The sequence below is a fragment of the Gymnogyps californianus genome, chromosome 1 (assembly GCF_018139145.2).
Source record: "Gymnogyps californianus isolate 813 chromosome 1, ASM1813914v2, whole genome shotgun sequence".
Lineage (NCBI taxonomy): Eukaryota > Metazoa > Chordata > Aves > Accipitriformes > Cathartidae > Gymnogyps > Gymnogyps californianus.
This window is the reverse complement of record NC_059471.1, coordinates 8,291,205-8,304,520: the sequence shown is the minus strand read 5'-3', so window position 1 is coordinate 8,304,520 and position 13,316 is coordinate 8,291,205. Positions and strand designations below refer to the sequence as shown.

Here is a 13,316-nt window from a genome sequence, read left to right as displayed (position 1 = left end):
CTCTCCTACAAACAGCAGTGTCAAATGTCCTGTTTGCTATGCACATGGACACAACCACCACAAAGATATTGCAAAATTTACAGTGAGTCTGTAGTGGGATGGAGAACAGCTCACTCAAATTTAGGCCGGCTGAGACCAATGTTGTGCTGGCTGGTGGGAGTAGGAATATTTTGACAAGCTGGCAAGATATTGACTTTGTTTTTATGCAAATTGATCCTCACAAGATCAAAGTCTCAAGATTTTTCCAATTTATAGCTACACAAAAAAGCCATAATAGTGGCAAATTCCTTCTTGCGTCATCCATGCACTAAGAATCTCACTGATTATAATCTGGCCTCAGTAATGCACATATGCCTTATCTCCGCTGTCTGGGTCTCCCCAGTAGTGCGTCTCCATTTATGGCCAATTTCTGGTATTTGAAAGGAAAGGGAGAAAAAAACGAAGACCAGACAAACAACTTCACTCTCAGAATGTATCTGACTGGGGGGGGAGTTTTTTTTCCCCATGGTCCTAGTAATTATTAAGCGGCCACAGTCCTCAAGTATGAGGTTTGAATATAATCGTTGTCTTACAGCAGAGGTGTAAATATCCTGGGCACACTGAGGGCAATGCATGAAACCATATGCTCTTTAAGGAGAAATCATAAGGTCATGGAATCGAACTGAAATAGTCTATTCTATTCTATGGAGTGCCTATAGAATGCCAAGGCAAGAAAGGACAACCATATCCATCTAATCAACATCTTTCACTCTGCAGTCCATTCTTTTCTGCACGAACTGCATCATTTATCCCCCAAAATATTAAAGCATATTAAAAAATAGGTCTGCATACAGCAACACAAATGGAAGAAGCTGGAGAGTGTCCCTCACCCAAAGCAGACCTGAGCTTCGTCATGGGGGCGCAGGTATGGGAGCAGTATTGATCTGAAGACGGAATTGAACCTGAATCTTCCACTCTTTTGGGGAGCAATCCGGCCACTGGGTTTTTAAGAGAAGTGGTAGTAGTGATGATGATGTCACCATTTTAAAGGATAAAAGAGCTCATTTCTTTGGAAAAATGGATGCAGGGACCTGCCTTCTTCAGTGAATAGCATACATAGATTACAACATATAAAAAAATATATGTAATATACATAACAGATACTACACACATAGTATATATTATAGACATAATATATACTACATACATAGTATATATATTATATACACAGTATACTGTGTATATAGATTTTATATATAGAACGTGTAGATTATAGGTAGATTGAAATGCCTAACTACCCACGGCTGCTCACACTCCAGAAAAAGGAAGACTGAAAAGTCCTTTCAAAGTGCTTCCTAAGGACTAACAACTCCTCCGAGCAGCTTTACTCCCCCTCCACGCCTCGCTGTATGTAGGAGAGTGCCAGGCACTGAGCACCTACCCCAACGTCAGGGCCGACGTTGCCCCCCGCTCTCCGCAGCACGGGCCCAGGCTTTTCTCTCACGATGCCCTTTATTAAGGCTAATGGAGAAAATACAAATACAAAAGGAGAGAGGACCGCAACGCCGCGGCGGGGCGAGGGGCTCCCTCAGGCCCCGCGATGGCGGGAAGACGAAGCCCCAGCCGGGCAAACCGCCCCCCCCCCCCCGGCCGCCGGAGCCGGCCGTGCCGCGGAGGTGCCGCCGCTGTGGCCCCGGGCGGCGGCGGGGCGGGCGGGCCGGCTATCCCCGGCGGAGGCGGGGCCGCGGCGGGCACCCCCTTCCCCTGAGCCGCCGGCTGAGCCTTAACAGGTAAGGGAGGAGGCGCGACCGCCGCGGGGTCGAGGCGGGATCTGCTTCCTGGGTTTCCTTTCGCTTCGGCGGAGACCGCCGCGCCGTGAGGGGTCGGGCGCACCTGGGCTGGGCTGGCCTGGGCTAGGCTGGGCTAGGCTAGGCTGGGCTAGGCTAGGCTGGGCTAGGCTGGGCCGGGCCCGCCCTCTCGCCGCGCCCTTCCCGCCCCGCCGGGCGCCCGTGTCCGCTAACGCCGTCTCCGCCCTCGCCCGCAGGAGCCGCGGCAGGGCGATGGTGCCGGTGTGCGGCGGGGCGGGCGGCCGCCTGCTGCGGATGGCGGGGGCCGGTCGGAGGCCGCTTCTCCTCAGCGTCACCCGGGGCCGCAGCTGCCAGGCGGGGGGGAACCCGGCCAGCCACGGCAGGGCCCTGGCCGTCAAAAAGCGAGGCTACGACATCACCAGGAACCCCCACCTCAACAAGGTCGGTGCCGCTGGGCATTTGTTTTCCAGGGGCGTGAGCGGCCTGGGTGAGAGGGAGGGGAGAGGGGCTCGGTGGCAGCTGGTGGGGTGGATGGGAGGTGGGGGAAGGTGCTTGACGTGGATCGCAGGTGTCCTGGTTTGTGAGTATTTTGGCAGCGTTGCCCGTGTCCGTGCCCAGCGTGCAGCCCCGCTCCAAAAGGGGGTGAAGTGGTGGGGGGAGCGGTTGTGGATTGATCTGAGCAGAGCATGGGGTGAGTTTTATAGGTGTTCACCTGCTGGTTCAGCATCGGTGGGCTTCTTCGGAGCCGGTCATCTGGCTTCCCTCGGTCCGCTGCGGCTGCTGCGGCGGTGGCACTGGAAGAGCCTGTGTAGGGCAGAAGTGCCTTTGGCTAGGACCTGAAGCCATTTGCCCGAAATCATGAAAAATTGGGAAGGAGAAAGCATGGCTTCTAAAAATCCAATACCAAAACCTGGGGTATTTTCATGTACGTTGTATTACACATGTAGCAGTGGAACTGATCGTTTACACCTTCATGTTAAAACAAGCATGTGTGGTTGTTCATGTTTTAAATTTTCCTTTCATAGCATATCCATAGCGATGTGTGTTCCGCTACCAAAGCAGCGTGTTTTGCTGGGATGAAGATGTATTCGTTCTCAGTACTGCGGAAACCTCAACATTATTTAAAAAAAACAAAAAAAGCTTTAGGAGAAAGGTTTTCAACAAAGTCTGCAAGGTGTGTAAAATGAGACCCTGTAATTTAGCCCCACACTACTTTTCCATCCCTTTCCATAATTTTAAGGGGAAAAAAAAATAATCTGGATGCAAATTTTGGCATCAAGTAGGTCAGATTCAAGAATGTTGGGTTCCAGTTTCTTGTATTAATATTGCTGGAAATAACTACAATAACTACAAACACATTAATTACGTTAAAAATAAGCAAATATTAAACATGGCATTGATAGTTGATGGGTCTGCGACTATTTTTCATCTGCTTGGTATGTAGTTATCAGGTATATGAGCCTCCTGTGTCGTCTTCTGCACAGGAGACTCTTCGGATGACAACTTTTACTTTGTGTAGTACACCGTGCGCTGGACTTGCATCTTCTGGTACCGTTTCAGCATCCATAGAGGTGCACCCCTAAGGACCAAGGCACGCGATGACGCAGGATGTTACTGGATATGCAACAACTTTGTAGGCAGTCTGGTTTGAATCATTGTACAGTGCATGTCTGTAAGACTGAAGAGAAGAGGAATTGCCAGCTATCTCATAAGCAACAGTAATTCATCAGCGTTAAGTGGTTTTGATGGGTTTTTCTTCAACATCTGGCTTGTTCTCTTTGGTGTTCAGTGACAGCTATAAAGAGCAACACAGGTAATGTTTCTAGTAGTCTTATATATATCAGTTTGAACTGAAAAATTAATGCTTCGACTTTTGCTCAGTGTAATGCAATAATAACACACAAACAGTTGAATCTATCACGTTTTAAATTGATCTGGCTGCCGCAGAAGTAGATTTTGAATGTCCTATTTGATAATTTTCAGAACTGAGGCTTTTCTGAAGTGTTTTCCCCCCTTCCAGTGAAATAAAATATTTTTCTTTAAGTGGAATTTTGGTCCATGTGGAGAGAAGGGAAGAAAACTGCTTCTGTTAGACGTAAAATGTGTTCTAGTGTGCCATGTTGAATTGGCCATGAGAAATCTCCCAGCTGGTCTCCAGCCTGGATGTTTGCTGTTTATGTTGTTATGTTCCTCTGTCAGTACAGACCTTACATGCGTTGATATAGTCATCTACAGAACATCCAAGTGAGGACAGGGATGGCCGACATCTCTGATAAGAGATAAGGACTGCCTGTTTATGTACCTAGGTAACTAGTAACTAGTCATTAGTAAACGCTCAGGCCCTCTTTCCAAACTTTTCTAAACAGGCTTCTATTTCTCTGTTGCTCTTAACAGTTTGTTGTAGTACCTAAGGAATTAACTGCGTTCAACTGAAGTGGGATATTTAGACAGTTCATATGTTGTCAACGTGTGATCGATGGCCCTTTGGTCTGCTATGCTGCAGTGGTGTAGGTCAAAATTAGGGATCTTGATAGGTTTTCAGCTGTTGTACTCTCATCACATAGCAATTACTGTTTACCCCTTTGGTAGCTAAATGCGGGCATGGGGTCATTGCTGTTTTTCTGCAGTGGATCTTACTTTAACCTAAGCTTTCATCTGATTGAAGGCTGCTCTGCAGGGGATAGTCCTTACATCTCTCCAAGAACCTCTGAAAAAGTTTTTCAGAAGTGAGGCTTTGGGCAGCAAGTGTTTTGCTGCTGTATTCAATGCCCTGGCTGTTTTATAGCTTTTGGGTGAAGTTTCAAGTGTCAGTCTAAAGCTGTGAAGTGTGTGGTGTTTATTCAATGAAGAGGACTATGTCCCTCCAGCAGAATCACAGACAGATTTACAGTCTGAGGTTATCGATCCAAGTCTTTGCTTGCTTACTAGGTTGAAGGTGCTTTGAAGACGAAGCAGACTCGGAAGTCATTGCTGCTGGGTCCTCTGTAATACCCTAAATGTCAGTAAAAGCAGGCTATCCTCTGAGAAGCTCCTCTGTTTTCCAAATCTGCCTGAGAAGAAAAAAAGAAATAGAAAAACCGGTGATGGATGTAAGAAATTTGCAGTTGTTTCTTTCCTTTGGTCATTGTTTACTATGTGAAGTTGGCTAGTTTTTCTGAGGTAAAGGAATTGAATTCCTAAATATTGATCAAGGGTGCCAACACTGTATTAAGCATGGATTGTAAATGAGTTATCTCCAGTCCTTAAATTATTTGGCCAGTCTATGCATTGTGTATAAGAGCTTGCTTGACTAGGCATTTTGGGGAAAATTTAGAGGAAAAAGCTGTCTTCCAGTTAAGGCAAGACTGTGATCCATCTCTGAGACTGGATTTGATTATGTCTCAGACTTTCTGTGTGACAGTGTGACTGTGTGCAGTCACGTGCAAGGAAATCTTGTAGCTTAAATCCTTGGATGGTAGGAGGAACTTTGAAGACAGAACCGGTTATGCTTCATCTAAGCTGATGAGACTTTAAGTGCCCTGTATTTTTTCTGTACTATTCAGATACGGTTCTTCCTTCTGTTTGCAAGTATTACAGCCCCTGTCAGATCTAAGGGCAGGGCTTGGGAAATGTCAGCATTCTTCCAAGGGGTACTTGAGGTCTTAAAAGGCAATAGCAGTTGTTCTCAGTTGACAAACAGTCTCAGAAAGAATAGGAGGATGAGGAAGAGCTTGTTGCATGTTTTCATGAAGTGCCTCACGAAGTAGTTCTTCTTTTCCTGCCTTTGAATGCTGCAAAATTGGAAAACCTAAGAATGTTAACAATGTCAGATAAACACAGAGAACCGGTAAGAGCATTCTGTGGCGATCCAAGTGCAAGCTGGATTCCAGGAGGATTTGTTAGAAGCTTTGGCCATGTGTAAGTAAGTGACTTGCTGACAGGGCAGCAGCAGTGCTGGACTTGCTGAGAGACAAGTCTGTTTTACTGTGGGGCCTCAGCCTTGTGAAAAGCTAATTCAGCACTCATATCCTGGGAGGAAAGATGGGGCACCTCTTACCCACTACCTTATTTATCAAAGTTGCCTTGTGTTTGGTGTGGTTAAGGCCCTGTTGTGTCCTCCCTCTGACATTGCTGTCAGTTCTTAAGATTTGTGCAATTCTGCTCATCTCAGATGTGCTGTTCATGATTCCCCAGTTCTTCCAGGGACTCCGTCAAATCCATGTGCCCTCTTTGTGTTCTAACACACACAGACTGAGCTGGACAATTCCCAGTTTGACCACACACCTGTAGGGACTCAAAAATCTTGTCTAGTCCAAAATCGACTGTAATTTTGTTCATGACATCTGACTGCACTGTTCAGTTGGAAGGTTGACGGCACTTCATGCACATTTTGCTGGAAGTCCTAATTTTCAGATAAATCATGCCTCCTTGGAGATCTGCCATCACAAACAGATGCAGAACTGGAGGTCACAGTTTGTTTTCAGAGTGGCAGGATATTGCCGTATTTGAAGGGTTGAGATAATACACTAAACTTTTCTGCAAGTTGCAGTGCGGAGATCAGAACGTGGGGTCTTCTGTGTACATCTGGATAATACCCTGTACTCTTTTGATGTGCGTGCATGCTCTCCATTGATTTTCATGGAATGTGTCGAATTACAAAAAAAACCCCAACAAAACAAAATTACCAGTCTGGATCTGTAAGAATGAAACTTTAAAGAATTGCTGTAGGTTTCTGCAGCGTTTTTGGAATGTACTGCTGTACCCGTCACTAAAATGCAGAAAGTTTGTTTGTCGTTCAGCTTTGAGGGGATCAGAATTGAGCTAACTGAGGGTTCTTTGAATATAGTGTCAGTATTTGCCACTGCAGCTGAGAAAAAAAAATACGGTCTTGCACATGGCTGTACTCGGCAACTGTGACGAAACACGCCTAAAATTAGCTGGATTTGTAAAATGATTGCATTTAAACAAAATTAGTAATGAGCACAAGAACAGTGTGTCTGAAATGGCAGTTGGCACAATCAAATCGAGGCAGGATTCTGTTTTCAAATTAGTAAATCTCTTATCTAGATCCACAAGGTTTTGTTCTTACAACTAGAGTTTCCAGTTGGCTAGCTTTAGGTCTCGATAGACATTTAAGCACTGAGGTGGGCACAGGGCTGTAAGTGGCTGTGTGACTCTCAGCATTTGTTAACTTACCATCTGTGCATGTTTTGCAAAGTAAGGGTATGAGGTGGGCAGAGTTTGGAGGTTCCCCTCTTATTTTTCAGGAGCCCATAGCTATTCAAGCAAGTTTTAGGGGACAAGTTTTAGACTGGACAAGTTCATTTAAAAAAAAAATTAAAAAAAATATCCACTGAGGGTTACTAAATACACTAAAGCCACAGCTGGCTTAGAAAGTCCCCAAACTGAAAATGATGAAAGGATGGGAGTGTGCAGGGGAAGAGTGTCCTATTTACCTGTGTTATTTACTCTTCTTAAGTTTTATGGCTGCTGCTGGAGACAGGGTGCTCATGTAGATGGACTGATCTGAGAGGACTCTCACGTTTCTAGGGATATCAAACAAGATACTTTCATGGGCAAACCCTGCAGCACACGGGCCACTTCAGACCCAAGCCAAACCATAGCTGAGAGAGAGCTCGTTATCAAATCATGCTCTAATTCTTCTAGAGTTGAAATGTGAGTGAGCTGGAGCACTGTGCAGTGTGATGAGCCTTCGATGGTGTCCAGAGCAGAGAGGCTGTTTTCATGTTTTTACTTGTTCTTTATTTCATCAGTCAAGCCTACATGTATCGCCATTGACTTCAGGGGAAGCAAACTCTGAGGAGATGAGCTTTGGCCCAGTATTTTGGCAAATGTGGTGGTGTTCTGGAAATATGATTGCTCAGTTAGATTTGTTTTGGCCTTCATCTTGGTGTGTGGAGTTTCATTTGTGTTTGTTTGGTGTTAATGTCAAACATATCTTTTTTTGAGTCCAAAGTATCTTTTGGCAATGGCATTTCCTAATGTTTTCGTACCAAAGAACTTGTCATTGGAGTTATGGCGTGGTCAGCAAACTGAGCCCAAACTAAATCTGTCGGTGCTTCTGGTATTAGCAGCAGCCTGCAAAAGTCCCTTTGCTTCCCCAGCTTGGATTCCAGTCCCTCTCCCTTATCATAGCCAAACCAGGAGGCCATCTTCCTTCCTGTCTGTCTGCATAATCTCTTGCCAGCGCTGTCACTCTCCTGTTTGGGATAGCATTAATGCTTTGGGAGTAGAGCTCTTGTGGAAAAGCTTGGAAGTGCAGAGGAAATCTGTTGCTGCCAAGGTGAGAGGGATGCTGATGCAGACCCTGCCTCTGTCTGTGTTGCACTAACCCTGTAATACGTTGGTCCTTGTGTTGCCTTTAGCCCTTGTAAATACATTGAGAGGTCTTGGAGGTATTGGTTGGGCAGCTTTTATAAGTGCTGAGTTTATGCTTACAGTTGCTATAAGATATTAATAAAAATAAATTGGTTTTGGACCAGAATACTGGTTTCTGGTTTCTGAGCAGTTTATGTTATAAAAATACCTTTAAAATTGCCTTTAAGTTGTGGAAATTCATCAGTTTGGCAGCTGCCTATGTTGCTTTCTTTTTATCATGCCCTTTCTTTTGGAGAAGCCTTAATCCTTACACCAGGCCTGTTTTGGTAGGGCAGAGCCAAGACTGAATGCAGCTCTTGTTTCATAGGGTGGACTAAGTTTTTTGGCACTTGAATAAGAATTGCACTTAGGTAACACAAACTGTTTGATAAATAATATGAAAATTGATATTGTTGCAGTTAGAATGGATCTAGCGCTGAATATTACAGCTTGTTCAGCATTCCTATTCAATGCATCTAGTGAAATGTGTGGCAAACCACCAGTTGATTACTTTGGAAGCACTGTAGATACTAGCGGGAAGGCTGAGCATGTTATATGTGGGGCTGGTTCTGTAAACAGTCTTCACTCCACTGACCTTGGCAGGCTTCAAGCCTTGCCCTGCATAAGTAGCATGACGTATAATGTCATTGATGATAGAAACTGCGTGCTGCTGTATGTTGAGATGAGTCATTGGTGCTCATCAGAATTAGTGATGATTTAACTGAAGCTGCTGAAAGACAGTGCTAATTCACAAGATGAAGTGAAGAGCGATAGTTTGTGGCTTGGTTTTGATTTTAGATGGATTTGCCGTGCAGTAAGGTACCTACTAGAGATCGGTCTGGCAGCTTTGTAGTGCTGTGTGGCAGAGTTTGATCCATGAATTTTTGGTTTTGGTCTGTCAAATCTGGCACTCGCTGAACAAAACTGGACTTAGAGCAAATTCCATTTGACTTGATTTTGGATAAACAGAATGTAAATTGAATTCCTCTTTAGTTTCTATAGCAGCCACCTCCAGAAGAACACTCTAGCTGCTGTTACTGGCACTCATTCAGAGCTGAGAAAGGAAAGGTGGGTCTTTAATGAATAACTGCACTCTATTGATACCCCTTGCTGAAGGGGGAAGTTATGATTGTTTATAATATTTAGGCTCCTCCAGGGCTTTGGGATAGTTTTCTTTGTCTGACTTGCTATAAGTGATGCTGATTTACCTTCCTGCCCCCCCAACTTGCCTGGCTGATGGGAGGTACTGTGCAAACATCTGCTTTTGGCAGCTCTCCTGTGGCTTCAGTGTTTTACTCATTCTTCATTTCAAAGAGTACCACTGCCAGCACGTGCCCCCGTGCAGACAGTACCCAGGCATTTCTCGCACCGAGCCCCTTGCAGAGTTAGGGCCTAGAGTTTGATGTTGGAGCTGCCAATGCACGTGCCTGCTGTAGCTGAAAGCTGCCCTGCATGGGAGAAGCCTTGCCTGTACCTGTCTCTGATTAAATGCCATGCAGGAGTATAGGTTGTCCTGTTTGGTTGGTTGGTTGTTTTTTTTTTTTACCAAGGGAGCAGGGAGCTAAGAGGCAAACGGTTATTTTAATTACCCTGGGGGTTCTGGATCCATTTTACACTGGCAAAACCTAGGAGACAAGTCAGGTTGAAAAAACAAAGTTTTTGCTTTGTCTCTTGCTTTTCCTCTGACTGTTACTTATTTTTCTGTCTTTTTCTCACTGACTTACCAGACCTGCTACCAAACCTTGAACAGCCTATTGTAGCTTTCACCCAAATAAATTCTTTTGGGACAGACTTAGCTTTAGAGCTGTTGTGAGGAGGTCAGACAGGCCTTGATGCTTGGGGGAGAATAAACACTGTGCTGTAATTCCCTCTCTTTCAATAGAAGGCTTAGCACAACAGCAAACTTGACTACTTTTCAGCTTATAATGTGCTTTAGTAGAGATGACGAGCATGTTTTTAATTTTTAACCTCCTCTTTGAGGCCCAGGGGTGACACTTGCTATCTGTCTCCCCAAACAACATGACATTTTGATAAATGACTTACGTATTGTAAGCCTAATACAATATCTTTCTTTTAAAAATGTTTTAAATGGCAAAGATTTTTATAGTTCTGCAGCTGCCAAACACAAAACTCAGACATAAACTGAGCAGACTGTGGTTCTGACTAAGAAAATAATGCCAACGCAAAAGTTTTCTGCATATCAACATTTTCTGCTTCGCTTCGCTTTGCAGCTCTCTGTTGCACACGTATCCTTTTTCAACACGTGGAACCATGGAACTGAAACAGATTTTTCAGTAAATTTCTGTATTGTATATAAAAAAAGATTAGCTCCACATCTCAGAGCAGTTTTTTTCTGTGTGTCTAGCTCATAAAGTGATGTCTGTTTTGTACTATGTCCATATGGATTAGCTCTGTTCAGTCTCATAAAACATGTAGTTAAGGCTTTACTGTGTTTCTCAACATAGGAAGGAATTAGTTATTTCAAATACAGCAGTGCTATGTTCTCCTGGACAAGACATCTTGAACTTTAACTCTTTGGCTTGGCTAATGGATTTGTCACTTTGCCTAGTAGTTAAATTCATTATGGAAACTATTAAACTCTGTTTAATCTTCATTTGAAGGGTTTGATGTTAAACCTGCAGGTAATTTTAGCTATGATTATTTGCAAATGAGAAAATGGATTATATGCCAAATCCTATCATTTCTGGAAGTGTCCAGATTATTAAGAATTTCTGTTGTCAGGATGGTCTAAGCATGTAAGCAGGGCAGGGGCTGGAGGGAGGGATAATGTGTTTTATTAGGTCAACTGATTTAGGTGGGGGCAAAAAAAAGAAGTAAAGCCAGGGATATGCATGATCGTAGCCCTTCTTCTAGCAACTCAATTTTTTTTGTCCCCAACTAGATCAGTTGGTCCAATAAACAATAAAAAAAACACCTAAAACCTCTCCCCGTTAGCCGTTTTCTACCTCACAGGGAATTAGATGTCTTCATGTTTGTGTCTGTAGCTAATTGCTGGGATAAAACAACTGCGTCTGTAAATCAGATCCCTTGATCACAATTATTGGAGGGACAAGGCCCTTCTCTCCCTAATATGCTATAAAGGTTTCTAAATCTAGCCGTCAAATGAGCTAAATAACAAAAATTACTTGCTGAAGTGCTAAGTCTGAATACTGTGGAAAAAACTAAATATAATCTAAAAATGTGTCTCCCATTGATTTGGGTTTTTTTTTTTTTAAACAGACCATCTTTAAAAACAAAAAATCGCTGGGAGAGCAAACCATTTGCGCTAGTGTGATGTGCACAAAGTCTGAATTCAGCAGACACTCATGTAGGGAAGAGAAGAGAGTTGTGCAATGGTTGCAGGAGCATGAAAGACACTTGTACTAGAATAGTTTAGAAGTTCAGGTGGTTTCTGGGTGAGAGACGCAGTTTGCCTAAGAGAATCTCGAAGTATTTGAAGTGATGAGGATGCTGGGAAGAAGAATTGAAAACTTCCTTCTTCCCCCAGTGCCCAGCAGATGGCTTGGCTTGATGGGTCAAAGTGATGGAAAGCAATGATAAATGTGACCATGTGCTCCAGGTAGGTGCGTCTACAGAAAACTTTCCAAGCATAAGGTAATGCTGATCGTAATGCAGAACGGCTTGCATTCTGCGGTGTCTGCTACTTTATACTTGCTAGTGAATTTACTTACGTTGGTGCCTTACAAGTTTGTCAAGTAAATCACATTCAAACACAAAGTTAGTTGCTCAAAGGTAATAAAATAATTTTTTTCCCTCTCAAGTTTGGAGGATTTTCAGGGCACGTACCACTGGGACTTGTTTCTCATTGCACACACGCAACAGATTCCTCTTAGGTTTGGTAAATTGCCCAGGTTGTGATGTGCAGCAGTATTTATTAGAAGGAGACATGTGTGACATGCCTTTCACTCCATGTGCTGATGCCAACAGCTTTTACTGGCTTATGTCTAGGGAAAAAAAAATGCTTGCAACAGCACAGAGGTCTCCCTGAGCATTGCTCTTTGGTTTCCAAGAGGCAGCATAGGCTTAAGCCATTGGGAGGCTTTCTGCTGATTTCAGTCAACTTTGCATCGAGCCTTTTTTGAATTTAGGAAGAAGCAACTGCACCATTCATGATGTAAGATCATTTATCACAAAAGGATAAGATTAAAGGTAGTATAGTGTGAAATTTCACCATCTTGCTCTGTTCTTAGATAGTAATTAAAATGAAAGCATACGCGAAAAATTGTGCTTATTAATTGTTTACGCCAAAGTCTCAAAGCAAAAATGGAATTTGCAAATGTTATCAATTTCTACTGATAGAGAATTGCATGAAGGCTCCAGCTGCTTTCATAGTTATGTGTCCCAAAAATCAAAAGTGCTTCTTGGTACTCTTTATTTTAGCATTATATGTCCAAGCTCGTTCATCTTCCTTATGAGCTTTGGAGCAACCAACGCAGTGATGCCTTTCCAATGCCAAAAGCTGTCCTCTGGCATGCAGGCAAGAAGAGCTGCACTTCTTCACAAGAGCTGCTGGAGGAAAAACGAGGGCACTAAGCGAGATACCTTGGAGAGCTTGAAGCTGCCCTGGAGAGTTCTTGTAGCTTAATAAAACTTACAAAAGTGCCTTTGAATTGTGACCTTCCAAATGTCCACTGGTCAAGGGTAACTGGTATTATGAAACCAGAATGAATGCATGACTGATGCTTGCTGAAGCTGGACCACTCTCCCTAAAGGCAAGTAATTGTTTTGGATTTAACATGTTAACTGTATTTGAAGTTATAAGATAACAAAGTAATTTCTCATATAAATAGAAAAGAAGTGATGCAAAGGTGCTGGAAAGCAGCAGCAAGACTCTGGCTGCTGCTGGAAAATAGGTTTGGTGTTGGCCACTTTTTAAAAGTTAATTGCATTGTAAAGATAAGCTTTAATGGATTTGGCAGTGAGAGTGCAACTGTAACCAGATCTTGTTGTTTTGTACAAGTGCCTTTCAGGTTTCTCTGCAAGGTCAAATGTCCTATTGACTGGCAGCTGGACTGCTTTGCTTGTAGGAATGTAACTGGTATTTGGTGGAGTTGCAAAATGAGTTTCCCACTGAAGCCAAATATAAAAGTGTATGAGAGTCCAGCAGTTTCACTTCCTGCAAAGCTGGAAACCCTTGTAGCATTTATTATG

At 43.6% G+C, this 13,316-nt stretch overlaps 1 protein-coding gene across 1 annotated transcript in view; it reads left to right on the top strand.

Annotated features, from left to right (window-relative positions):
- The first annotated feature begins 1,991 nt into the window (after positions 1 to 1,991).
- Positions 1,992 to 13,316, top strand: part of ME3 (malic enzyme 3) — a 136,550-nt gene continuing 125,225 nt past the window's right edge. Inside the window, exon 1 of the mRNA XM_050898636.1 lies at positions 1,992 to 2,228. Within this exon, the coding sequence (XP_050754593.1) occupies positions 2,040 to 2,228 (189 nt within the window). The 5' untranslated portion in view covers positions 1,992 to 2,039. The remainder of the gene's footprint in view (positions 2,229 to 13,316) is intronic.